Here is a 25,893-nt window from a genome sequence, read left to right on the forward strand (position 1 = left end):
TCTCTAAACTGGATGTCAGATGGTGGTCTCAGCCGATGCGAAGACTGACCGTCGTGGTGGACTTTCAAGCTTCGAAACGTGCGAGCCCAGAGGCTCCAGCGATACTCCCGTGTCCACCAATGCTTGATGCCATGCTGGTTGACAACAGGATTGCCAATGAGGGTCTCTGGGCTCTCATCACGGGAAGACGGAGTCGGCTGGTATTTGCCATAGCCATGTGGACAGGTGGATATTGAATGGATTTTCTTGTGGCGGAGAAGGGGGCTTTTGGCACGGCTTGCAACTCTGTTTGCCCTCGGACCCCGTAGGCGAAGTCATGTCGCCTTGGTGATTGGTGGAAGAGAGAATGAGGACGGATGGCTAGAAGAACGAGAGAGTTGCCCGACTGAACTTTATCCTTCAGCCCTGAGGCCGCCTCTTGGCCGCCTATTCGTTATAGCCGAAGGGGCTCCCACAGAGGCCGCCGATTGGATTGGCCAGCGAGGCCAGCGAGGCCAGCTACTGGGTACTGACCAGGCCATGCAGTGCTGCGTTTCATTTCTTCAATGTCGTAACCCACGGAGGTCTGAGCCACGAGGCACTCGAGGCGTTCTTCCTGTGCCGCTGAAGGGCAGCATCGTCATCGTTCGTCATCATCCCTGCTCTTTACGAGGTACAGTCGACTTGGACTGGCAAAGACTGCTTCTTTCTCGCTGCCTAGGTGCCGTCATGGATTGATGGATGAAGGGAGGTGGGAGATGAACAATCCAGGGAGGCGCACTCGGTAGGTGGAGTGGGTGATGCGAGGCTTTGTTCGTCTGGTCAGCATCTTTTTCATGTGCTGGAGCTTGGGGTCAAATGATCGCCGTGCTGATGATCAAGTCGACGTAGATGGAAGGTGTTGGCCGAAGCAGCAGCACGTACATAGCGGTCGTCGATCCGTAGGCGGATCAGGCTTGGAAGGAGGGAAGAGGAGCTGCAGCCGACCATTGCCGGCAGATTCACTGCATTCACTTTATTCACCGCATTTCACCATATTCCCAAGAAACATCTGCGCAGTCATCCATTTCTGTCCCTGGTCTGGGTGTCATTCGCTTCAGAGAGAGGATCGATATTGGGCACTGCCGTGCCTCCCCGCGGCAGATCATGCTCGTCAAATATTGCTTGTCGATCAATGAATGGCCTGTTGCCTGGTGCGCTTCACACACCAAGGTCGATCGACACACACTGTGTTGCCTTCAGAACGAGCAGAGCAATCAATCATCCCCGTGTCCATGGCGGAGTCAATGTAGAATGGTAAGGTTCATGAGCAAGTGGCTTTCAGTAGCTCACGGCATATGCTTCATTTCGCGGGCAGTACCCAGTCCTTCGACTCGAGTACTCACTACTACTGATTATCCCATATCATCGGCATCCACTAAGCCATGTCACTCATATCCTCCCCCCACTACTCGTTGTGTACATTGAGAAATGCCCCATTCTGTCCAGCTGCGCTCCCGAACTGGGAGGGGGAGACTCCACCCAGCGCGTGTCCCTGACCCAGGCATTTCCTCTCAAATCGTGCTCTACTTACCTCAAAATAAACGATTCATGGAAAAGAAGAGATAGTCCGGCCTCTTGACCGAAACCGGCAAAGACCATCGTAAAAAGAAGAGGCAAGTGCTGAACTCTTTCGCGCATTTCCAGTCCAAAATCACCCAACGCCATCATGCCATATCATATCTCATAGTCGCATTGCGAACTCCATTACCGTCCCATGATCCGAAATGCTGCCGGCTTTTGTTCCCGGTTGGCATGCGCCCATTCCTCGTTCCGTTCGTAATCCCATTGCAGAAAAAACCACAATATCACCTAATCAGGCACAAACCCGTTTTGACGGGTAAACCATCTTGCTTCGAGAAGTCCTAAACGAACCCCCTCTTGCATGTCAGTCGTGCTCACTGCCGCCATTCTTCTTCTTTCCGCCGCTGAAGATCTTCATGGCCTTCTTCCAGCCGCCGCTTTCGCTTCGATGTGGTTTGACACTTGCCATTCCGCTCCCACTCCCATGACTTATGGTTCCACCCAGCTCACTCGTTGGCGGCGTTGTCGGTGGGGTTATGACTGAATCGGCTTCCAGGAGCTCACCCACGGGGGGGCTGTCCGGACCTCCGCTGCTGTCAGTCAATGCACTTTCTGAGACGGCAGACGAATGTGACACGTGAGTCGACAAGCGCGCCCCACTCTGCCGACCTAGGGCCGACGATAACGACGAGGACTGTGTGGGCCGATGCTGCTGCGGAGGAGATCGAGTAGCTTCAAATGAAACCGCTGAGGTGTGTGGAGGAGATCGCCGCCGGCGCGAGGGCATTCGACGATGCAGGCCTCGCTCATCATATGTCAGCCGCGAAGGTTCAAGTTCAGCCATGTCTGCAAAATCCGACATAGGCGTATAGGTTTGCGCATGTGAAACCTGTTTGAGGCTGTTGCAAAACGGAATGAAGATCGAATCCGACATCAAGTCGTACATGCGTTTGACGGCAGCGTCCAGGAAATCAGGTCGAGGAGGCCTGATATCGTATGACCGCTCGATCAAATCATCTCGTTCCTCTGCCGGTAAATTAATTTCTCGCGGGGCCCCTGGCTTAACGTAGATCTCGAGGATCCGCGTCCAGTCCTGTATCAATTCCCATCCCTCCTGCGTCTCTATTGTGAGGGGCATGCCTCCCATACTGGCTGATGCTTCGTCGTATTTGTCTGAATATCTCTTGGCCTCGGTAGTAAATTCGAGCGTTTCTAAACAGTGCTGCTGAGATAGAAAGGCTGTGTAGGCGGCTAGGGTGTAAGGTGATGGTGCCTTATTGTTGAGTACATCGTCCAAAGTTGGTCTTGCCCCTGGTGACATAACACCTTCTTTTCGAGCTGCCATAGTGATGGGCCTTGCCCGAGGTAATTCTTCTTCAGACATGGTGAAGTCTTCAGGAATATCTACCAACTGATAGACCAAAGGTTCAAGACGAGGCGAAGGTTCAGGTGTATATGGCCACGCTATTGAGGTCAATTTCTTCTTAACCATTGCGCTGGACTTCGCCCTGAGTTGACCGTTGCTTGAGTGAGGATAACCTGATTGAGATGTTATGTTGCACGCCTGGTGCCCAATCCTGCCAGAAGAGCGTATCTTGTTCCAAAAAATGCTTGGGGTGACTTGGATCCGAAATCTGAGAATAGAGCCCCGGGAGCAAACACTTCTGTATTCTTCCAGGTGAAGCCCTCTGTGCGCCAGCACCTCGTCCAGGGCAATGGGTGCGTAAGGTATGGCTTTGGGTTGTACAAGCACACTGCAAGATAGAAGGCTATTCCGCTGTATATATCCGAGACTCTTCCCGCCAGCAAGCTTCGCTCCGTGTGACAGAAGAACACTGTGTAACCGCGACAGGGGATCTGTAGGATGTCTTGAGTTGTGAAGCGCCAGCTGTCGGGCTGGAACGTGGCCTCCGATGCGATGAGAAGAGTGGAATTAGGTTGGTTGCAGGAGCTTATGTCGGTGTAAACGTGGCAGAAGGGCGTGCGTCGTGTGCTCGGCTGGTGTTCGTTCGAGAAGGCGTCAACAGGGTGATCGAAGCGTCCAATTGAAGTGAAGGCCGTCGAGATGCAAACAGGCGGCAGACGGAGAGGGTGAGGGTATAATTAGTCGTGCGGGAAGACAGTGGTGACGATCAGAAGATCCTAAAGAGCGACGGGAGAAGGACGAACAGCGCAGCCGCAATGCCAATTCAGCACAAACATCTGATTTCCGAGATGTGATGGAATGTTCCAAAGGGGGTTGAAGAAGAAAATGGCGCCTGGAGGATTGACTGATTGATTGGAAACAAGGTCTGAATCTTTTGCCTTTGGGCTTAGTGAGATCAAGGCCCGCGCACAGTCATAGTGACGGGGTGACGGGGCGGTGGAATGAGGACAATGGTAAGAGGTGACAGTGAGGTGGATGTAGAGGTGGATGCCCAGGACGCTGGGTGACCAGAAGGAAACTGGAAAGTGGAGAGGGCCAAAAGGTGCTCTATGGAAGGTTTAGCTAAGAGTCATACTTCTTTTTTTCCTTCGTGGAGAGTGTGAGGTTTTCTTTTCAGCGCAGGCGTATGTAGGCGCAGGCGGAGGCGAGACGATGGGTGGGTTAGATGAGAAAATGAGAGAAAACCCGGAAGGGTCTGGGTCGGCTGGTCTCAATCGACGTGGTACGGGAGGGTTTAGTCTTTTGCTAGCGGTCCTTTCAGGTCAGGCTTGACAGGCTGTCTGCTTCTTTTTTTTTGGCTCTTGGGGATGTCAGAGAGCTGGTTCAAATTGGAATGGATGATGGAACCAGGATATCCAGTCAGGGGGGAGGGAGGGGATGGGAACGAGGGTGCATTTGAAAGCAGATGAGAATGGGAAAACGCGCAAAGACACAGGCAGCCAGCAGCCAGCAGCCAAAGCAACCAGGGCGCAAGTAGCAGGCACAAGGGCACAGGGCGCAGGCGTAGGCGCAAGTTTCAGGCTCAGGCACAACAAACCAGAAGACGCAGGAAGTCATCGCAGAGCAGTAATGTGTTCAAAGAGGTTCGGACCAGCTGCTGCAACGCTGTTTGTTAGCCCCAAGGAGCCTTGCCTTAAGCACCACTAGTTGCCTGGGCTAAATCAGGCCTGCAGCTTAACGGGCCCTCGTTCAAGCTTGCGGATTGGCTGTTGGGCGGCGCGTTCTGATGGGATGATGACCAAATGAGTGCCACGGGGAGGGGTCCCCTACCCCCCTCCTACGCTTAAGGCAAACAAACCAAGATGCGCAGGCGCAGGATCCCGGGTACAACTTTAACATGTTGCGGCTGCCAGATGCCGCCTGTCTGTCCCAAGATGCTGATGCCGGGGGGGGATTTGTTTAGCATAGGGCTGGAAACATGGACATGGGCAACCAACTGATAATCCAGCGTCTACAGGTGTCCCTAGGCACCTACAGCAGGTACACTCTTTACTGTCTATGCGCTCATGTCCTTTGCTCTTACGTACCTGTTTGCTGCCAGCCAGCCAGCCCGCTCCCGATCGCCCCCCGCCTGATTGGCTTCTAAGCGGCCTTTGCGGGTTTCTAGCAATTCGCTCAGGCTTCTACGCACCTTCCACACGCTTTCTCTCCGGCTTCTATCATCGTTCTACTACCTTTCCTCGGTCTTCTACGCGTTTTCCAGAACTCCGACCCCCCGAAAGTCACCTGCCCACTTTTTAGATGGGCCACTTGGCCATTGACCAGTTTCATCATTCCACAGCGTCTTTCAGTAACCCATTGACATGGAAAGCAAAGAGAAAAAAAAAATAATTCCCGCTAGACCGCACATTCCAATCCTGCCAACCTGGATGATGGCAACACTTCAATTCACCTGGGAAAAGCTTCTCGCTACGCCCTTCCACGCATAGTCGGTGGCTGGCCCAAGGATTTGGGGACCTGCTATCCGGCTTTCTCTCACATCCATCTCTCCCGCTGCCCGGACTTCGACGACAACTCAAACAACGCATCTGATCCTTCTACTCATAATGATCCTGCCGCCATACGCCTCTTCTCGCTTGTGCTTACCCCAAGGCCTCTCTCCCTTCTCCCCTTCACCGCTCCTTCCACCCGGGTCATCCATCAAATACAACCACAAAGCGGCTAATGATAAAAAAAACACTTGCAACGTGCGAGAGAGATATATTACCCTCGATGGTTCCCATTCTCCCGTCATTTCGCCATCGCTGGGATACCACTTCAACACTGCGCCGGGTGGCCATTGGAAAAGATGGGTCGGCTGCAACGTGTTTACTTTTGGCAGGTGGCGACGGCACGCGTTTGTGGAGGTTCACCGAATTCCCCCTGACACAAGTCGCTGGCGATCGGAATGAGCAGCAAATGATGCCGGCACGGACAAAAGGCTCCCTGCCATCCCACTTGTCGGTGCGTATACTGAATTCTGCCATGATTGCACTGCAGATCCCTGCTACAAGACCAGTTCTCGATCGGTTTCGATCAAACGCCAAGTACTGCTGGCGACGAATCTTGAAGTCATAGGCTCCACTTCTGGAAAGGAATGCCCGGTGGTGGACAGAGTAGGTAAAGTGGCTAGTGTGGCCTGTCGCCTGAGATTTCCCCCCTTAGCCCCACAAGACACTCAACAACTCATGTTCCAAGAGCCATTCATCTCCTTTCGTGTACTTGTAAGCCTTTGCTCTGGCTCAAGATTGACAGCCATTCCAGAACAGATTAGACAGTGGTGAGGCCGGACCTCGCTTGCAATCTTCTTTCAATGTTCTGGAAAATTGCCTAGAGGGGAAATCTATCCATTTCGCCGCCTCTTCCGCATTTGGGGCGACATCCGGGTGCATGCAGGCACGTGGGCATCTGGATGCTACAGCAATCAATCACCAGCGCCGGCTTCGGACCACTGGCGGTTGCTCGCGCCAGGACGATCTTCTGCCAGCAACATTGTCGGTGGCATATCCGTGGAAACTGCCGGTCTGCCGTGGCTTCAGGCTTGTCTTCCCTTGTCACCCTGCTCCGCTGCGAGCGTTGCAATACAGACTGGGTTTGGTCCGCCCCTTTCTAGCCACAGAGGATTGCCTAGTTCACAGTGACATATGAGGACAGACTGGCCCTGCCGGTGGGACCGTGGCAGAGTTTTCAGACGGACTGGCTTCCTCATTTGTCTTTTTTGACCTCAAATGGAGCCTCATTCACTCGGACACGGTGACAAGGTCCTCTAATGAGATTTGTGAGACCGAGATCCCAGCCGATGCGCTTGACTTGGTCCTGCATCTTCGGCCATTCTCGTCGGTTTTCTTGGAGTGTGTCAATGATTAACTGAAGGTTTGGGTCAAGCCCATCGTACGAACGCAAGGACTGGATGTCGACCTTCTCATCGGGACTGGCAGATAGTATGTTTAGATCAAGACCCAGCTTGCTTTTGAGACCCTCTTGGTGTCTCTGGTCAAGGACATGCTGCTGCGATACGTTTGCAAGTTTCATGTTGGGTTCAACCCTCATTGAGACTCGAAGCAGATGGCAGATGGCCTTTGCTTGCGTTTCGCCCTTGGCCGACTCTTTCAGCAGCACGAATGCTTGGTTTGATTGCACGTCACGCCAGAGCAGATAATCTTCCTCTCGAAACACCTCCAGCAGCTGAGCCAAAAGGTTGTACCTGTGAGAGTCATTGCCGATATCGCCCGGTAAGTGGTGCAGGAACCTGTTCACGCTAACACCGACTTGGAAAGCGTTCTGATCATTGAAGGGAGGGAGCATCCTTCTCAGCCCCAAGATCGATTCCTCATCACCTACCTCATTCAGACCTTTGGCCCTACCTCGAAGAAGAGCGCTGAATAGTATAGTGGCTCTGTCCTTGTTGAGCGAAGTCAGACGTACGCTCTGTACAGCTTTCCAATTTGCCCACAAGTGCATTGCTAGCAAGGGAATCAAGCAGCTCCAAGTCTCGAAAGTGCCCTGCACTTTGCTGACCAGCAGACCGCCAGCCCACATACCGACCAAGCTGACGACAGTCTCCTGGCTGCCGTCTTTGGCATTGAGCTCTCCGATATTGCCTTCCTTTGCAAAGTGAGCGCTTAAAATAGCCTTGCTGCTCCCGCCTGAAACCCCACAGACTGCTCTGCAGGCATTGCTGACACATAAAGCGCAGATCCGCTCTAGCAGCGGCAGACCTGGGCTCAAGCAGTCAAGAACGAACGCTATATCGTTGACTATGTCGGCGAAAAAGCGATAGAACTTGACTTCTGCTTCGATCCTCTGCGAAAACTTGTGTGCGAACAATATGGTGGCGACCCGCCCGATGGTTTCTTGTGCAATGTACAATAACATGGTGGTCACAAGCGAGACATCCTTGGATCCCACACCCATTCCCACGAAGACGGCACGTGAAGCTAGCAACCCCGCAATGGTAGAGGCGAAGGCCTGCACGGAATCGTAGATCTGGTACGGAGTATAATCCGGTCGGACGCTCGAAGGGTATCCCGCTGGCAGGAAAGGGCCCATGCACCTCATCAGCAAAGAGGTCCTGGGCGACATGGATGTCAGGGGATGATGGGCCTGAAGCTTCTGAGTTCCACGATCATATCTGAATGTAACTATTGCGTGACCTTCTGGGTCTAGTTCTTGGACTTCTAGATCTGGCACCGACCGTGTGGCCATTTCTTCAAGGTGAGACGGATTGTGCTTTGGCGTCCAGCAAAGGTAACTGGTCCGGTTGTCAACGAAATCCTTCGGAGAAGCGAAAGGAACATCCGACAGACCTCTCTTTACCTCCACCGCAATATGTATGGTATAGCCAAGTCAAAACTTCGAAGGTAAGATGGCGTTGGAGGGAGTTGGTTTGAGCAAGTTCGAGATGAAAGGAGCAAATGGAGGAGAGTCAAACATTCTGATCCACCGTACAAGGACTACTGCGAAGCACACGTGACTTGACTCCAAGCGAGCAGGCCTTGACAGGCTTCGGAGGCCACGATTCAGAAGCGTCTTCGACTTTTCTACCCGTGCTTCTCAGACCGGCCATTACGGCCACTACAGACTACGTATTGGTGCCTCAAATTCGCGCGCCTCTCATTGCTGCTGTGGTGACTTTCAGATAACCTGACCATGCTCAGTCGATGCCATTGAAAACTCCTGCAGAGCCATGTTGATACAAACCCATCTCACGTGTGTGTCTCGTGGTGATTGTTTCTTTATTCTGGAGGATGTAATTCCAGAAGCCCAGGTAAATGTATTTCGGCATGATGCGCGGCTGATTGATATTAGGGGCAAGCTCCATCATGGATAGATCGACGGGCAGAGGCCGGTGGTGCTCCTGCTTGACGTTGTTCATCGCTCTTTCTATCATCCCCTGGCTCCGTAGTTGGGCATGTCTGTCTCTGTCTTCCATCATGCCAAAGTCATCGGGACTTGACCATATCAATCTCTGTCTCTACCACTTGACTCTCCGGCTACTTTCCAAGTTGCTTCATGGCACAGAAGTTACGAAGTCTACATTTCTTCACAATTTCATCCCTTACGGTGTGACCTGCTTTTTACCTGCTATCGAACATGCGTACCTTGAAGCGTCTCCTCTCACCTGTCCTTTGCTGCTTTGGCATGTGTGCTTCTGAAGACCATACAACTTCTGACCTTCAGACCCTGCCTTCGGCCCTGTCAGTGCAATTATCCGCTTCGCAGATTCCGCATGCCGTCAGTCAACTAGGTTCAAACACGGCAGACACAGAAGCCCTCCGCGAATTGTTCCGATCTTCATCTTCAGTCCGCGGCTACCGCACTGCCTCTCTGCCATCAGGCTCGAATCTTCGAAGAGAGCCGTCGTTGGATACTGATTTCAAATTTGGGTCGCAAGGTCAACAGCGGAAACAGCCCAGTCGATTAGAACAATTGGGCAGTCACATTAAGCAGAAGCTTTCAGAGTCAAGGTTGAGCAAGAGCAGCTCGAGACCTCGTATAGCATCTGAAGACGTTCCTGGTGATTCGGCAAGACATGACAATGCACAATTGGGAATGAGTGCCCTAGAGGCGACCCTGAACCAGCGATCCACTGGTCTCCTCGAACTTCTCATGTCGCGGACCGCAAGTGAGGGCGGCTATGACAGCGACGCAAAAAGTATCCAGACAGCCATGCTGAAGGCCAGTGATGGGACAAAGAAACTGAGTCCACAAAGGGAGCTGAGTCTATCTTCACCTGCCGGCGTTCGACCTATTGCCACCGACGGCGCTTCGCCGTCCCCTACAAGCATTCACGTTCGTGAGGACCCTCAACCTGAAGCCGATCACGCGAAGCCTCTTTCCACTCCCTCGAAACTCTCCTTCACAGAAGTTGTGTTGGCCGAAAAAGACGAGTCACCTGTAGAAGTCCTGAACTGTCTCAGCGGTCGAGTTGCAGACGGCACTGTCGAGCTCGCACGTGCACCCGAGTCCAGGACAAAGCCTGCTTTGGCCACCTCTGATTCGAGAGAGCATGATCCCTTCACTAGTTCTCCGTCGAAAGACCATGCTTTATCTAGACGCGATGATACAGAATTTACTGACTTGCTCAAGAAGCTGGGAGATACCGATGCCGTTGCCAAAAGGGAGAGTCTCATTTCCTATACGACAGGTCCACGAGCCAGTTTGGTGTCCGACCTGGATCCGAATTTGCTCGATTTCATCTCCAAATACGGCGAGCGGCCCTCGGTTGACACCGCGGCAAGAACCTCTGATGCTAACGCCGCTGCATCTGTAGCCGAATCGAATTCGATTGCCATGGCTGGCCCGGATCCTGCCAACGCTTCCACGCCGGGACGAGAGGGCATAACCAAAAGGGATCTTTCTTCGCTCGCCGGATCTGACGGAAGCTCACTCCATCTGTACAATATGCGGATCTCTCAACGCCTCGCCAGCCCGTCCTTCATTGCTGCTTCTTCCAGACCGAACACTAGCCACACAACGATCCGGGTACTAAGAGAAAACTCGCCAGACCGACGTCTCTCAATCAGCCAGACATCCATGGCAGGGAAGAACGGGGGCCTGACTACAACTGAGCACAATAGAAGACCCTCCGATCCTGAAACCAGACGAATCTTTGAAGGTGACATAGCTAAACAACAGGCGAGCTCCAGTCGGAGACCAGGGACTTCACTGGACCATGTCCCTGGCTTCGGAAAGCCCAAGCCGCTCCCAAGCACTGAAGATGCCTCATCATTCTACTGGAGTGACGGTGAATTCGACGACGTTGGACCCTCTAGGCAAAGCACGCGGAAGAGAAATCCAAATAGCATTGCAATTGGTGGGAGATCAGAGTCCATCAGCCTACCTATCGGCTCTTCCAGTGCCAGCATCGGTAACCTATCAGTTGCAGAAGAGAGTACCTGGTTCAGCAGAAAGCCTTCACAGCAGAAGCAAGTGATTGAACAAGACAGCCGACTCCACCAGTCCGCGAAGAGGAATAGGAGTATAAGTATGCCAGATCGGAACAATCTTGGTTCTTCCGCATATCTAGTCCTTCCTTCCCGGCACCTTCCACACTCGACCGAGACCAATGAGACAATGAGCGAAATCAGTGCTGATCAACTACAAGAGGCTAGGAAAGAAAAATTGACCGAGATCAGTGCCCAAGCCATTTGCGACAGACACAATGAAAGAATGAGCGAAATTGAATCTCCAGACCATGGCTTTGCCACAGCAGCCCAGCCAGGTTCGTGTAGCCACCAATCGTTTTTTGCGCCTCACACGAGACAGTCACCTCCCTTTTCAAGAAGTTCTGTCGTTGGACGGTGTTCGAAATCAGAAGATGACGATGCGGCAAGATCGATCTACAATGGTCCCAACAAGTTCCAAGAGTCTGCCACGGATATTTGGCACAGATCTTTCAAACGAGCTCTAGGAGAACCTGAAAATGACTCACTGGGAGGTTTTCTCACGTCACCACGGTTTGACCGCGACGGCAGGCGGAGAAGTACCAGGTCAAGCGTCAGTGCGGTACAGATGTCTCATCAAGGCCACCGCAACTCGGACGTAGACTTTGATTTAGATCCACTGCAAGAGACCCAAGCCCGGAATGAATCATCTGGGCTCGAGGTTAAGCCTCATACTCAGGTCTGCATGAAGAAACCTGATCCGCTACCGACTGTAAGCCCTAGACGCAGCATTGCCACTATTGATACAGGGAAGAAGGAACCTAACGCCTTGGCGGCGAAGACTTCCAGGAAAAAGAGTATATTGGACATGGGACGACGATTCACGGTCATCGGAGCCTCCAGCGATAGTGAGCCGGCCTCCAGGGCCGGCACTCCACTGAAGGATCTCTTCGGTCTCTGGGGACGATTCCCTAGCCACACGAGAGAGGAGAGATGCGGCTCGGCTGGGCCAAAAGACGGGGTTGCCGTACGAGACTTTGCTCTCGACTATCAGGACGAGAATACTGCATCCTCAACCCCCCGGATGCCGTGGGCCAGACCAACAAGGGCACGAGGTCTTCGCACTCCTGGACCTTGGAGGATGCTCCAATTCAGTAAGAAAGACAATAGTAGGAATGCACATAGCAAAAACACACGAGCCACGCAGTCCCTGGGTGCGCGGCACAAAAAGAGCCAGAAAGCTCTCTCTAGGCGATGGAGAAAGGTCTATCGCAGCAGCAGCACTGAGTTCAGAGCGTACACACACACTCATGGACATCGGAGCAGCATAAGCGTGGGTGCTAGCGTCGAATATCCGGAGCTTGAAGTGATCCCTAGTACTGAATGGCAAGCAGATGGGGATGGGCCCGCAGAAATCGGCCACCTCCACGAGCATCAAGCGGTGAATCGTTTGCAGGATCGCTCCATAGAACCAGTGGATTTTCAACCTTGGACTCGCATGTATCGAGACTGTGTTGGGAGCCTCTCGGACCTGAAAAGCGACCCCGAACTGGGAATGGGGGATCTCATCACAGGGCCCGATCGATTGCACGACCGGCATTTCACTAACGACAGCCTGCAAAGCGAAGAGTTGAGGGACAGCACGGTCGATTTCGAACACCGACTTGGAAAGGAGCACGAGGCAGTCCAAAAGGGCCTCATCCACCAGATCGAGGGTATAGGCCAGAGCGAGGAGCGATTGGATGTCAACGCAAGAGCCTGAGTTGAGGGATGATTAAGCACGAACAGGCCATGCCCTGCAGCACAGGTAATGAGTGTGTGTTAGTGGACTGTATGGTACATAGGTAGTTATGGGAGAGTACGGTATGGTGACTGTCGGCAGTAGAGAAAGCAGAGATACAAAAGTATCAGCGAGCAGGGTTGAAATTCATTTCATTTCATTTTCATTTTTGGGTGTGGAACGACACCTATTGCATCGTATCATGTCATCGTTATCGTTGATGACGAGCATTTTGCATTTCCGTACGAAAGCACTTTGTATCCATCCGATGGCAATCCATGCATGCATGAGATATCCTGAATCGACTATGACGATGAGACTCTGACTCTGACCGACTGAGTGATCCTGGAATCCACCACGTGTATTCTGAATGGAGAGGAACGGTGACGGCCATCACAATAACAATCACGACCACGGAGAAGCCACAAACAAGTAAGGTCATAGAGGCGTCTTGTCTTCCATGCATGTTTCCTTCCTTCCAACCATCCATCACATGAAATGGCATTCAACAAGTCTCGATCTCGAATCGGGTCACCATCAGAACCATCCATAACACACCACGCCACGTCGGAGCACGTCACGTCACGTCACAAGACGAACCAGGCGCCGACGATCAGGAGCAATAAGGCAGTCAAGGTGTGCATGGTGAGACGCGTCACCGAGGACGATGTCGTGACAGAGGACGTGGTGTTACCACTCGTGGTGGATGTCTGTGTGGCGTGGTGGCTGCTCATGCTGCTTAAGAAGCTTGTCACCGTGGGGTGCAAGGTTGTGCTGCTGATTGTTGCTGTATTCGCCACGGTAATGGGAGATGTGATGTTGGGGAATGGCACAATGGTGGCACCAGTGGTTTGGACAGTAGGGACGACTGTGGCGTTTGCCAACGACACGGTAATGTTCCCGACAAGAGAGGCTGAAGTCACCTCAACTCCGATACCAGTTCCGGTTGGATTTCCGGGGCTCGTGACAGGACCAGTTGCACCGGTGGTAGTGATCGTAAAGTTGGCAGGATGCGCAGTAGGAATGTGTGTCGTTGTGGTCGCTGTCACGGTCGACGTTCTCTGCACCGTCGTGGTCAACCAGATGGTAGAGTTTGCTGCTGCTGTCAACGTGGTGGTTTCATTGACGTGTGCGGTGCAGTTGCAGGGCACAGTCGAGACCGAAACAGAGACTGATACTGAGACTCCAGGGGCGGTGGTAGGCATGATGGGTGCAGGCGGGGCAGTTTCTTTTCCAGGCTGCGGGAGTTCATTCATTGCTCTGGCAAAGATCTTTATCTTGGCCAAGTCGGCGACCATGAGGAAGCGAGTAAACAGACCAAAAACACTAGGGACGCGCAGGGAGGGTGCTGCACCGGTCACGGTTGGAGTGTACACCGAGACTGCCGACCTGGCTTGAGACGTGGATGCCGATGCGGACACAACAGGTAGCGACAACGACACATTGCTTGCGATGGTAAAAGTGTTGGCGTCTTGGCTGTCGGTAGGCGAGACAACAGAGAGGACGGGCACACCGAAGGGCTTTGTAGAAGGAAAGAATGCAGTGGCTGATTCCTTGCTTGCAATGGTGTCGCTGGTATTGAAGTGGTTGATAGCAGTCACAGATTGCTCAACTGTGGAAGTTGTAGTTGCAGTGAAGTACAACGGGACAGTCACTGTGAAAGTCATCACACCACTGGTCGCACTCTCTGTTGCTTGAAGAGTCGTGTAGATTGTTGTGGTTGTGGTACCTGCGCCTGTAGTCTTGCTAGCGATTTCTGATGTGGCAACGCTGAGGACAGATGAAGCGGCGCTAAGAACGGACTCGAGAGGTGTAGCAGTAGTTGAGGTAGTGACAGTCTTGGTTTCAATCACTGAGGTAGCATTGCCGAGAAGGGAGGACGCAGCGCTTAACACCGAGTTGACTGGCTGGACAGTGGAAGCGGTAGTTGTTGTAGCGAGCACTAACGTGGCATTGTCCGAGGTGGACTTGATGGCACTAACACTGGTGGAACTTTTAGAAAGTGTAACTGTAGTCAAGATTGTGGTGGTGCTGGTGCTCGTGCTGCCGCCAGTATGGCTTCCGGTGATGCTGTCGATGACAGATGCTGCGACACTTAGGGCAGACGAGAGCGGTGGGGTAGAGAAGGGGAAGCTTGTCTCGAAAGTCCCATTGACGAAGAATGGCCTCGAAGTGTTCACAACAGTCGTAAGCAAAGCAACCGAGGTAATGGTGTCGACGTGTGCAGTGCTGGTCATAGCGGCAGTGAAGAGGGAAGTCAGATTGTGTGTCGGAGGTTCAGTGACTGAGATGACGGTGCCAGATGGACTGGGAGTAAGAATCGGGAATGTCAGAGTCAGAGAGCCGGGGACAGATGCTGGTCATCGGTATTAGTATGTGACAGAAAGTGGACAGCGGAGTTGCGCAACTTTGGGTTACTCACCGCGAGTGATGTTCGTGAAAGGAGGGCTGGGCATGGCAGGGCCGCTAGCGGAGATGATGCTGTTGACTGTTGCTTTTGTGAGTTTCCCAGCCTTGACGAGACTTGGTATGTCCTTTGTTAACTTACCATCAGACGTGATCTTGGTAGTGCTTGTGACTGTCGTGGCAGAACCGGACCCGGCAGAACCAACAACTGCGCACAAATTAGCGGAGGGCCTTGGGGAATTTGGGACGGTTCAGAGCGACATACCTGAAGTAGACTGGAAGCTGGTCTCGTTTCCGACAGTGATGGTGTCTGTGACAGTAGCTGTAGTCGCAGCCACCCCAGGGAAGGTGGTGCCAGTGACGTGGGTGAAATTGAAGCCATCCCAGCCCTCAGTCACGGTGACGGTGGGTGGTCCAGAGATCAAGGAGACGGTTTCCGTGATGGTCTTGACGAGCGAGACAGTGGCGGTCATGTTTCCATTACAAGCCTGAGCATCAACGACGGTAAGAAAGACGGCGAGCGCGTAAGAGAGGACGAACACGATCGCGTCCCAGGTAGTAGTGGTCGCCATGACGAACGAAGGAGGGGATCTTTGAACGAGTGTGAGTGTGTAGAGAACGAGTGTGGGATGGTGAACGGACGAAAAGGTGATGGGTTGGAGAGAGGATCCTGGATGAAATTGAAACACCGCAGGCTGGCTGAATGTGGGTTTGTATAGCCGGCGGCAGCGAATTCACGGCCTCACCTTGGCATGAATATGAAGTAGCATTCGGACCACCTGCTTTTCCTGGATGGTTGACATGTATTCACGTCTTCGGAGAAAATAGACGGCCTTCCCATCTGTCTCCTTTCATCAGACAGCAGAATCAATAAGCCTTCAAGCTCTCTGTGCAAGGTCGTGTATTGAGGCTCCTGGTTATGTAAGTTGTGCAACACCCTTAACTTCACAGCCTTGTCCTGAACGTGATGGGACACATTCGCAAGAGGCATCTCCCAACATTCTGCAGATAAGACTTGCAAAGATGAGGATGGGGACTGCTTGAACAGGAGAGCTTCATCGATCTCTATCACAGCAAAGCCCAACGAACAAAGCCCTCATATCTTTGAACTTAGGTTTGCATATGCCATGTATTCATACACTGACTTGGTTTGGCAGGTCTGCAAGGGATTGGCTCCGGATGTGCTCACCGTTGATCCTGGGCTTTCCCTTACGCCTGGGGACATCATTCATGAATATCTAGGTTCAGAGTCGATATGTCGGCAGGTCGCAGCAGTGAGCCACTTCATGAAAAAGACAAGGGAGATTCTCTTGACCGTCCATTGATCTCTGTCTTGCATGGCTTTTCTCGATTGCGTAATGACAATCAATCGCTGGCCGTCTGTGCAGCTAATTCTCTGGGTCTAGGTCTGGGTCTGTGTGTTCACCACTGAGCTCCATCACGAGTCCGGAGTGTTTTTACTGTCCGTTTTCAGTCTAACAAGGGCTCACGCTCGGGGAGAATTCGTCTTGCCTGGCTTGCTTGGGACCCATGAGCTCTCTATTGTGAGGTGTTTGATAGTTGGGCGCCTTCATACCATGGTCTAAGCTGTCTCTATCGCCAGGCGTCTAAGATGCCGGAACACCCACAGGCGTCAGATAATAAGCTCACAAGCTGATGAGATGATGGTCAGGTCTGCGAGATGATTGTCACTGAGGGAGGCGAGATGAAAGGAATGAGCAGGCGAGTGTCAGGGAGGTCAAAGGGAGGTCAACGGCGCGGGTGGAAATACCAAGGCGCTGCCAAGGCACCAAGACATTCCACCGGCGCCACCCTTCCTTCGTTGGGCGGCGGTAAGAATCTCATCCTATTACGTCCTACTTCGTCCTTGAACCTCCAATGTCATCTGGCACGAGTGACATCCAAGCCATTGTCCGAGGCTGTACGGAGGATTGGTCAAAGACATCACTGGCGTGGTGGTGGCTCGACTCATGGTAGGAATTGCAAAAAAAAGATGATTGATTGATCCGAGAGCAACCGTCAGAACTCCTCCAGTCGATACCCCGCGTGCTAGAACCAAGTCAGAAGAATCAGGTGCAAAATGCCGTCTCACGATCATCATCACCATGATGACTACGATCACGGCCATGGCCATGGTGCCGGTCACGAACACGATCATTCCCATGACCTCGAACCAGCGCTGCAATCAAACCTCTACAAGCAAATCAACTTCGAAGGCATCATTACCCTCAACGAGGCTGAACCGCGTTCAGGAGCCGCAATCGTGCAAAAGACTTGGGATGAGCGTCTGAATGAGCAGCCGACTCTCGAAAGCGATGCAGACGAGCAGCTGCTGATGCATGTGCCCTTTGCCGGATCGTGCAAGCTCTACTCCATCCTTGTCCGCACATCAGATTCCGACTCGGCGCCGCAGACGCTCAAACTCTTCCGTAATAGAGATGATATGGATTTCAACCTCGCATCAGACCTGAAGCCCACTCAGAAGCTGACCCTCCCTAAAAGCAACGACGTGACCGAGATCCCCTTGAACCGGGCTCTTTGGAACGGCACCACGTCGATCAACCTCTTCTTTGAGGACAACCATTCGGGCGGGGAGGAGGATGTGACTCGGGTTAGCTACCTAGGGTTCAAGGGAGATTTTATGGCACTTAACCGCGAACCAGTTTACGTGCTTTACGAGGCGGCGGCAAATCCTCGAGATCATAAGTTGATTCAGGGGTTGACCAACACCAACCAGTCCATGCCGGGCCAGTGAGAGCACAGTGAGAGCACCAACCAGGTCCGAAACTGAAAGGTCCTCAGGGGACTCAAAAGCACATGTTATACCAGACGCTAAAATGCATCACAAAGTGTACTACCATGACCAAAATCATAAAATGTATCTGAATCATGAAGCCTCCAAGGCCATTCTTCTCTGCCGGGCCCTTTCTTTCTGCTTGTGTATTCTCTCCTGTTCCAATTCCAGCTCCGTCTTGGGCACTTCTGGTAGAGTTCCCTCGCCCATTATCGTCTTGTTTGGAGCATCAGGGAGGCCGACAACCTCCCTTTCCATAGCCTCCAACTCATCTTCCACCTCGTCTTCATCCTCATTCGACATCTGGCCCGCCAACGCCTCGCTGATCTCCTGCTGATAGCGTCTCGCCTCCTCTGTCTCACCCATCATCTTCTCCACGCCTTCCAATCCGCCCATCTCCTTGTGGATCATGTTCAAGACCTGTGTCCCCTGTTGCAAGCCAAACAGCACGTCCTTTTGCACCAGCGCAAACTCGACGCTGCTGGTCAGTTTCTCCAACTGCTCCAGCTGCGCGTCCGTCTTGGAGAGGAGCGACTCTTGGTACTTCTTCCGGCGCAGGGCGAGGAGGGCTTTGGCCTTGTCGCCCTTGACCAGGCACTCCTTTGCGATCTCGGTCTCGCGCGTGGTGATGATGGTGATTCGTTTCTGGTATTGGCGCAGTTTGTCCCGCTGGTTTTTCATGTCCAGAATAGCCCTGGAGGAGAGGAAACACGACAAATTAGAATTGTTGGACAAGGGAAGAAGAAGATGTGTAAATGGGCGCCCGCTCAATCCCTATCGGGTCGATTGATCAACTTTACCTGTCCTGCGCCGAGATTTTATGGGCGCTTTGAGAGTTTCCCATGGCTGCTGCATGGCCGCCCTGCGCCGCGCGATTTGATCTGGCTGGCAAGGTCGAGTTACTTTTGAGACAATCGCTAAGACATGGGAGTTGTTGAGAGGTGAAAACGGACACCTGCTCGCCCTGCTCTCTCGGCAGCGGAACTACGTAATTCCCACGGACTGCCTGTTTCGGTTAGCGTACTGTGGGCAACAACTATTTGGTACACATGTCACTGCTTGATATTTTGCGATTCCTTCCCTCAGCAAACCACGAAAATTGATAGGAGAAGCACCGAACTACGCAAGATGCAGATCCCACCCACGATAGGGTGGCAGCTACTGGTGGTGATGCTGCTTCTGTTGCTGCCCGCCTAGTTCGAGACGATCCCGAGAAGAATCCAAACTCGCTCCACGACTTCCACATAGCACAACGAGGGCCCAAGAACGTTCCCGCGGTCGTGATGCCCGCCCCCCCCGTCAAACACTGAGGAAAGAAATTGCCCCGGGAATCCAGGTCCCTCCTACGCGCACACGGAACATGTAAGGTTGGACTCCTTCGATCAACGGGCTTCGAATGCCCCCTTCGGGTACGAGCACTTCGTCTCGCTCCCTCCGTCATACGCCGAAGACTCGGCCAAGGCGTGGCCATTGATTCTCTTCTTGCACGGCGCCGGAGAGTCTCAGCGTGGTAGGCACGAGTCATTCGCGTCCATACGTCACGGCGTGGCCAAGGTCATCCTTTGCTACGACAAGCTGAGAACCGATCCGGCGAATGAAATGCCCTCCATCAACGTCCCCTTGGCCCCTCGGCTGCGATGGAGAAGCAAGCGGACACAACAGCAGCACCAGGGCGATCGCTCCACGGAGCCCGTGCCAAAGGAGACCTGCGAACTGTTAGCCGGGAACTTCAATCACGGTCACGCCGTCGTTGAACATGGGCAACGGCTATGGGTGGAACGCGGCCGTCTTGTCGGCCCTGCTAGATGAGATCGTCGATCGCTACCGCGTCGACCCGGATAGGATTCATGTCACAGGCTTCAGCGTGGGTGGATATGGCACGTGGGATCTGGCCATGCATTCGCCGCATCGGTTCGCGACGCTGGTCCTGATTTGCGGTGGAGGGAATCATTTGCGAGTCAGTCATATCAAGCATGTGCCGCATTGGTGAGTTCTGGGCCGTTGACAGTGTTCTCCCGCCCGGAATTGCTAATGTTAATCATGTAGGGTCTTCCATGGCGATCGAGATGACATTATCCCGGTACAGGCATCGATTCAAATGGTCAACGCCTTGGATTAGGTAAATGCTAGGGAAGTCAACTTCAAAAGATACCCAGATCTCATGCACGATAGCTGGACTCCAACGCACATTAATCCCGATTTGTGTCGATGGATGCTGGCTCACAGGAGGGCAATCATGGGAGACGAGGGAGGCGCTCCGACCGAGAATAAAGCCGTTTCAAGTCAAGAACGAGCAGAAGACGTTTGATGGGACTCATTTTGCATTTTCAACCCATTTGCCAACCCACACCGTCTTCCCCCCCCCCCCCCCCTGTGTCCGCCCACGTCTAGCTTCATCAACAAATTTTCATTTTGTATCATCTTAACGCTCTGAATCAATCCCATCCAGCAACATGACGTCCGACTCGCCCCTCCTTTTGTGCGCGCAGAAATTGGGCCTGCTCAGTAATAATACCTTGGTGGCCTGTAGATATTATTGACGACGACTCGATTGTTGGCAAGAGCACGGGCGAAGGCAGTGGCGTTGTTCCGGTTGAATTGATTGGTGCCTCTTCGGTATCTGTAGTCGCCACTGTCGTCGGACCTGAAGATTCATCCAGACAAAGGACGCCAATCAGCTCTGTTGCTGCAACAACGCCTACTGATTTTGCCTTCAACATGGGTATATTCTTACCAATAATCGGAATGGGAGTCATAGTCCCATGACGCGGGCCGCGGGTATGGACGTCGGGGGCGGTGTTGGTATGGAGGGACGTGGAATGTTGCGCCGATGCCATACCCGAGATAGATGGCTTCGCCGTCACGTCTGCGTCCATGCCCACGTCCACGAGCGCGCGTGAAGAGGAGCGGCTCGTGCCAGCCGTCGGGATGGTACCGCCAGATCTCCATGATTTTACTGTTCTGAGGAATGTCGAAGGCGGTTCTACTGGGCTCGGTTGTGGATTTTTTCCCCCTTGACAAAGTCGCGAGAGTATCCACGGCGTACTTATATGCCTTGGAATTGCTGCAATAGTACACTTGTTGCTTGTACCCTGGGGGATGCAGGGGCCTTTGTATGTAGAAAATGATGGTGAAAACAAAAGGTCAATCAAACGTCCAGGTCAATCAAAAGAAAGGGGCAGTTTGCAAACCATCTTTTCTTGGTGGTCAGGATGTTGGGATAAACGCCGGAGCAGCAGCACAAAGATCAATGTGCTTCATTCGCGCCTTTTGCTTTTGTCATACGCCCTGAAGCAGCGCCGTTTGGCCCATGCATGCAGGGGATTTGAATGCCCATTATGGCACATGTTGTTTGCTGGCGTCTTTGATGCAACACATGGGCCACTTTCAGGTAAGGCAGGCAGTGTATTTTGGTACCACATGGACAACTCGATCTCTTCTCTGTACTGGATCCTTGGAATCTCCGTAGAGGGGAAAAGGAAAAGAATATTAACTACAGTGACCACCCCGAGCGGGTGACAAAAAAAAAGGTGGCACCGCCTGCGCCGTCAGATAACCGTCAGACAGCCGTCAGACAGCACCAATTCCCTGGCTATTGATCTTTGAGATCAATTTCCACCTGATATTTTTTAGATGGCGATCGATGATATTGATATCATTCAGTAGCCCAAGTGCTTGAGACCATAGCTAGAAGACTAGAAGATAAAATGTCTACTGTTGTTACCTATTATCTGGAGTAAAATGGGGGAATAAACAACATCCATTATGGCCATTCTTTCGCTGTGCCACTTTTTTTTTTGTCAGCCCGGCTCGCACCATTACTGTCAAATAGGGCGCGACGTCATGTTCTTGGCAGTTTCTATTACAACACACCTGGGAAATGCCGCTCGTTGGGGCTAGAAAGCCAAAAAAAAAAGGCCAAAAAAATAATTGATACACACCATTCCCTAAATCAATCCAAGAAATGCAAAAAGCAAAAATCGACACCAGTCGGATTTGAACCGACGCCTCCGAAGAGATGTGATTTCGGGAATAAATTCTAGTCACACGCCTTAACCGCTCGGCCATAGTGTCTATGCGAAATGAGACGTGCTCTTTGGTAAGAAATTTCGAAAGTGTGATTAATATAGCAAGTCAAATTCTGGCCGAAAACTGGCCGGTAACCGAGGCTTAGAGGCTCTTGGTTGGCGGATTGGCTCGCCTCCACATCCTGCTAAGACTCGCCTAATAAACTCCTTCCCCCTTGATGAATTCATTTACTGTACCAAGTACAGTACCCTTGGTGCTGTTGACAGGGCAAGACAGGGTCGCAAGATCGCCACTGTGGCAAACCACCTGAGACGCTAGCTGTCTCACCAACTGCGCCACTTACCTCAACACCGTTCTCGTCGATCTGCGATAGCATGACGACGGAATAGGAGGTTTCAGGAATGGCCTTCAGATCACAGGCCAAAGTGTATATAAACAGGCAGAGTCTCTCTGAGTAGGCAGGGGGGCAAGACACAATCAATCAGATAGAACCACTCCTGTTCTGTGTACAACAGGTGCCCTCACCTTACGTCTCTACGCCATCAGACATCCCATGGCCTCTCATCACTCTTGGATGTATAGTCTCCCATCGCTCGAGGCAGAACCTATGGGTTCCTAGTAGAGGTACGTGCAGAGCTGCCTTTCACAGCGTCCAGCGCAGACGTTGAACAAAGTCTCCAATTTATCCACTCAGCCTGCCCAAGGCACATGTCTGAAACAACAGGCGTGATATATTTTGAGAACTATCCTGGAATGATATCGCCTTGCTTGGCCGTCCGTCACTGAGACGGATCCAACACTTTCACCAGGGATATCGGGTCTCTGCCGAGGTGAACGTCGCATGTTGACCATCCTTGTCCGTGTCCACGACTAATCGACATGCCTCGATCGCACCATCAGCAGCTTTGCCGGCATTCTTGTTATAGCCGTTCAAGTTGGTGGCTCTATGGCCCGGGCAAACCGTGTTGACTTTGAAACCTTCCTTTCCCAGTTGAACCGCATACAGAGCCCCGAGCATATTCTCGGCGCACTTCGATACTATATATCCCTTGACTTGGGGCGGATTCCCTAACCCGTAAAACGGGAAGGTAGGGTCCAAAGTGAGGGTGATGGACCCCAGACTAGACGACATGAAGATGAGTCGAGGGACCTGAGCTTTTCGCAATAGTGGAATAAACGCTTCCGTGACGCATGCGGCGCTGATTGCGTTGGTTTGAATCACTCGAGTCATATTCTCGCGGAAGCTCACGCCGTTGACACGACTGATGCCGGCGTTGTTGAGCAGGACGTCAAGCCGACCAAACTTCTCTTCAACAAGCTTGGCAGCTCGGGCGATGGAGTCGTCGTCGTCGACGTCGAGCTCGAGGGGTTCAACAGATGTTCCTCGAGCCAGATCCGCGATGCTGCGGGTTGCTTCTTTCCCCCTGTCCAGGCTTCGAGAGCCGAGCAGGAGATGATAATCGACTTGTTCAGCGGCCAGCTTCTTGACGCACTCAAAGCCGATCCCTTGATTTGCACCGGTTATGAGAACGACGGTATGATCTGGTGAGATTGACACCATGTTTGGAGGTGGAATTTGGATCTCTGGTAGTGACTTTCAGCTCTTTTTCTGCTTTGTTGATAGACAGGTTGATTCGACTTTTTGCAGAAAATCCTCCCCTTTTTGTACCCTGCCCTTCCTCGAATCCCATCGGACTTATCGTACCTTGTGGGCCTTGAGTTTGTCTCTTTCCATCATGACTTCCATTGCAAAATCTCTGCATCATCTGGTCTTGACCGAGCCTTGTGTCTCAAGGCGGCACATCAGTGGACACGCGATGGAGAGACTTTCGACCGCGATATGCAGCTAATGTCTAGTTCGCGAGCGGACCAATCGCATCTTTCGGGCTTAAGTTGCGGATTTATGTATCAAATGGCATTGCTTACCTCCTTGGTAGAACTAGGTTTGGTGTTTCTCCCTGCGGAGACACGGTCCTAAGTCGATCTTCGGCCCAAAAGTCGGACAGGGTACCAAGGATGTCTCTCTGATGTCGAAATCTACTACCAACGCCGGTCGACCTCAGCCCGACTATCAAGAAGGGCGTATCTGGTGGCAGTGCCAGTCGTCCTGTTCACGCATTTGAAAGCGAAAGATGGTCCAGGTGTTGGATCCGGCTACTCACGAAACGAAGATCAGCCCGCCGAGGCGACGTGGGAAGGCTTGTATTACTTGCAAGTATGTGGTCAGAAACCCTTTCGACGACTGTCCGATTCACTTACTCGACGAAAAGAATCAGGCGCGTCAAATGTGACTATGGCCAACCATCATGTAACCGGTGTCTGAACACAGGGCGGAAATGCGATGGCTATCCAACGCCTCAGGAAAAGGGACAAGATCAGGGCCCTGTGGCCGTCCTGCTGGTAATGAACTCTCCTGTTCCTTCGCAATGCGACCCTGAAGCCTCGACGGCAATTCGATTCTTCATCCGAGTCTGTGCCCCGGCGATGCTGAACTATGGAAGTTACCACTTTTGGAACGAGCTCGTGCTGCAAGCTTGCCATGTCGACGAGAGTATCAAGCACCTCACTATTGCGGCCTCCCGAATAGGGTCGCATCGACTGCTTCAGCCATGTAAGCCACCTACTGACAAGGATACCGTCTTCCTTGCACACTACGGCAGAGCATTGAAATTGCTCACTCGAAGCAAGAACCCTGATCCAGGCTTCTTACTCATGGCATGCCTGCTGCTCGTCCTCTGCGATGAGTTCCAGGATAATTCATTCGCAGCTGTCCAGCATCTCATCGCCGGCCGGAAAATCCTCACGGCGTACCAGCCGACAGCGCCGTCGCCCCAGCGCAACGCGACCATCGCGGAACTTGACCAGATCTTCTCCGCACTCGAGCTGCACACCAGCGAGCTCTATCATATCACTAGGCCACAATCCAGGTCCTGGTGGTCACCCAGTTGCAGAGCTGAAGCCGTCCCGGAGAACTTCCACGGTCACCCGCACCTCGACCCAAGGCAGGTCTGGCCACGTATCGAAGAAGAAGCCCGCGCTTTGCAAGACATTGCCTTTGAATGTACGGCGCTGCAACTAGAGGGAGCGCCTCCCCAGACGAGATTCCAAATCGTTCCGGGTCTCACCGCCAAGCTCAACGCCTGGCTGGACCAGCTCACGACGTTCGAATCTAGCATGTACGCCCACCTCACATCCGCAATGCTCACGGACCTGCACTTGCTCAGGACGTACCACCTCTGCCTCCACATCTTGTCGCGCTGCGACCCGTTCAGGCAGGAGGTGGCGTTCGACACGTACGCGGGCAATCTCGAGCACATTGTCGTGAGCTGCGGCCTGCTGATCCGGCGCCGCAAGATCCGCCTCGTGCCCGTCCTGTTCTTCGTGGCCACGCGATACCGCAACGCAAGTTTCCGCCGCAGAGCCATCGACCTGCTCCGCCAGTGCGGGCTGGACGGCCAGATCCTGACCAAGATCGCCCTAAGGGTCGTCCGGATTGAGGAGAGAGGCCTCAGCGCGCCCATCGTCAGCTCTGATGTCCCCGAGGACAATCGCGTGAGATTGGTTGATATCGTCTTTGATGGCGCCGACACGCGAAAGTATCTTTTGCATTTCACTCGTCATCCCTACAGCGCGGCTGGTGACGGCGACAGAGTCCCCCTGGAGGAAACCGTCCTGTCGAGCCAGGCGTGCTCTTGGGCCGTTCAACCTCAGACACCTTCGCATGCGGTTAGTCAGCCTTTTCTTTGGTTTTCCCCTTCCCCCTTTTTTTTTTTTTTCTTTTTTTCCAGAAAATACCCTGCCTCGATTAATGTGGGGGCGGGCACTTGGATGTGTGTATTCGTGAGTGTATGCTCTGGCGGACTGCTGAGACTTACTTGCAGACCGGACTGCTCAATGCTGTTCTGAGATTTGACTTCATGGCATTTTGGAACCAGGAGGATCCGGCATTTACCCTCCCGGCAGGGTTTGGTCTATTGTGATTCCAATGGAGACTATATTTGGCCCGAGCTACCCTGTCAAATATTTACCTGTATACCATCAACTTTTCTTT

At 52.8% G+C, this 25,893-nt stretch overlaps 10 protein-coding genes across 10 annotated transcripts; 4 read left to right on the plus strand and 6 right to left on the minus strand.

The window, feature by feature from the left end:
- Nucleotides 1–1,906: 1,906 nt before the first annotated feature.
- A1O5_05142 (uncharacterized protein) lies at nucleotides 1,907–3,034 on the minus strand (the record flags this gene model as incomplete). Its single annotated transcript, XM_007745745.1, has 1 exon — nucleotides 1,907–3,034. The coding sequence occupies one exon, from the start codon at nucleotides 3,032–3,034 to the stop codon at nucleotides 1,907–1,909; it is 1,128 nt and encodes a 375-aa protein (XP_007743935.1).
- A 3,618-nt stretch (nucleotides 3,035–6,652) lies between these two features.
- A1O5_05143 (uncharacterized protein) lies at nucleotides 6,653–8,152 on the minus strand (the record flags this gene model as incomplete). Its single annotated transcript, XM_007745746.1, has 1 exon — nucleotides 6,653–8,152. The coding sequence occupies one exon, from the start codon at nucleotides 8,150–8,152 to the stop codon at nucleotides 6,653–6,655; it is 1,500 nt and encodes a 499-aa protein (XP_007743936.1).
- Nucleotides 8,153–9,040: 888 nt separating this feature from the next.
- On the plus strand, nucleotides 9,041–12,595 carry A1O5_05144 (uncharacterized protein; the record flags this gene model as incomplete). The annotated part of the gene is made up of 1 exon (XM_007745747.1): nucleotides 9,041–12,595. One exon carries the CDS (start codon nucleotides 9,041–9,043, stop codon nucleotides 12,593–12,595), a length of 3,555 nt encoding a protein of 1,184 aa, XP_007743937.1.
- Nucleotides 12,596–13,200: 605 nt separating this feature from the next.
- A1O5_05145 (uncharacterized protein) lies at nucleotides 13,201–14,850 on the minus strand (the record flags this gene model as incomplete). The annotated part of the gene is made up of 1 exon (XM_007745748.1): nucleotides 13,201–14,850. One exon carries the CDS (start codon nucleotides 14,848–14,850, stop codon nucleotides 13,201–13,203), a length of 1,650 nt encoding a protein of 549 aa, XP_007743938.1.
- A 177-nt stretch (nucleotides 14,851–15,027) lies between these two features.
- On the minus strand, nucleotides 15,028–15,591 carry A1O5_05146 (uncharacterized protein; the record flags this gene model as incomplete). Its single annotated transcript, XM_007745749.1, has 2 exons — nucleotides 15,028–15,227; nucleotides 15,285–15,591. The coding sequence occupies 2 exons, from the start codon at nucleotides 15,589–15,591 to the stop codon at nucleotides 15,028–15,030; spliced, it is 507 nt and encodes a 168-aa protein (XP_007743939.1).
- Nucleotides 15,592–17,099: 1,508 nt separating this feature from the next.
- Nucleotides 17,100–17,774, plus strand: A1O5_05147 (uncharacterized protein; the record flags this gene model as incomplete). Its single annotated transcript, XM_007745750.1, has 1 exon — nucleotides 17,100–17,774. One exon carries the CDS (start codon nucleotides 17,100–17,102, stop codon nucleotides 17,772–17,774), a length of 675 nt encoding a protein of 224 aa, XP_007743940.1.
- Nucleotides 17,775–17,906: 132 nt separating this feature from the next.
- A1O5_05148 (uncharacterized protein) lies at nucleotides 17,907–18,657 on the minus strand (the record flags this gene model as incomplete). The annotated part of the gene is made up of 2 exons (XM_007745751.1): nucleotides 17,907–18,507; nucleotides 18,614–18,657. 2 exons carry the CDS (start codon nucleotides 18,655–18,657, stop codon nucleotides 17,907–17,909), a joined length of 645 nt encoding a protein of 214 aa, XP_007743941.1.
- Nucleotides 18,658–19,569: 912 nt separating this feature from the next.
- A1O5_05149 (uncharacterized protein) lies at nucleotides 19,570–19,932 on the plus strand (the record flags this gene model as incomplete). Its single annotated transcript, XM_007745752.1, has 2 exons — nucleotides 19,570–19,799; nucleotides 19,860–19,932. 2 exons carry the CDS (start codon nucleotides 19,570–19,572, stop codon nucleotides 19,930–19,932), a joined length of 303 nt encoding a protein of 100 aa, XP_007743942.1.
- A 2,712-nt stretch (nucleotides 19,933–22,644) lies between these two features.
- A1O5_05151 (uncharacterized protein) lies at nucleotides 22,645–23,403 on the minus strand (the record flags this gene model as incomplete). Its single annotated transcript, XM_007745753.1, has 1 exon — nucleotides 22,645–23,403. The coding sequence occupies one exon, from the start codon at nucleotides 23,401–23,403 to the stop codon at nucleotides 22,645–22,647; it is 759 nt and encodes a 252-aa protein (XP_007743943.1).
- A 656-nt stretch (nucleotides 23,404–24,059) lies between these two features.
- A1O5_05152 (uncharacterized protein) lies at nucleotides 24,060–25,822 on the plus strand (the record flags this gene model as incomplete). Its single annotated transcript, XM_007745754.1, has 2 exons — nucleotides 24,060–25,568; nucleotides 25,724–25,822. The coding sequence occupies 2 exons, from the start codon at nucleotides 24,060–24,062 to the stop codon at nucleotides 25,820–25,822; spliced, it is 1,608 nt and encodes a 535-aa protein (XP_007743944.1).
- Nucleotides 25,823–25,893: the final 71 nt, after the last annotated feature.

This window comes from Cladophialophora psammophila (assembly GCF_000585535.1).
Source record: "Cladophialophora psammophila CBS 110553 chromosome Unknown aczJe-supercont1.7, whole genome shotgun sequence".
Classification (NCBI taxonomy): Eukaryota; Fungi; Ascomycota; class Eurotiomycetes; order Chaetothyriales; family Herpotrichiellaceae; genus Cladophialophora; species Cladophialophora psammophila.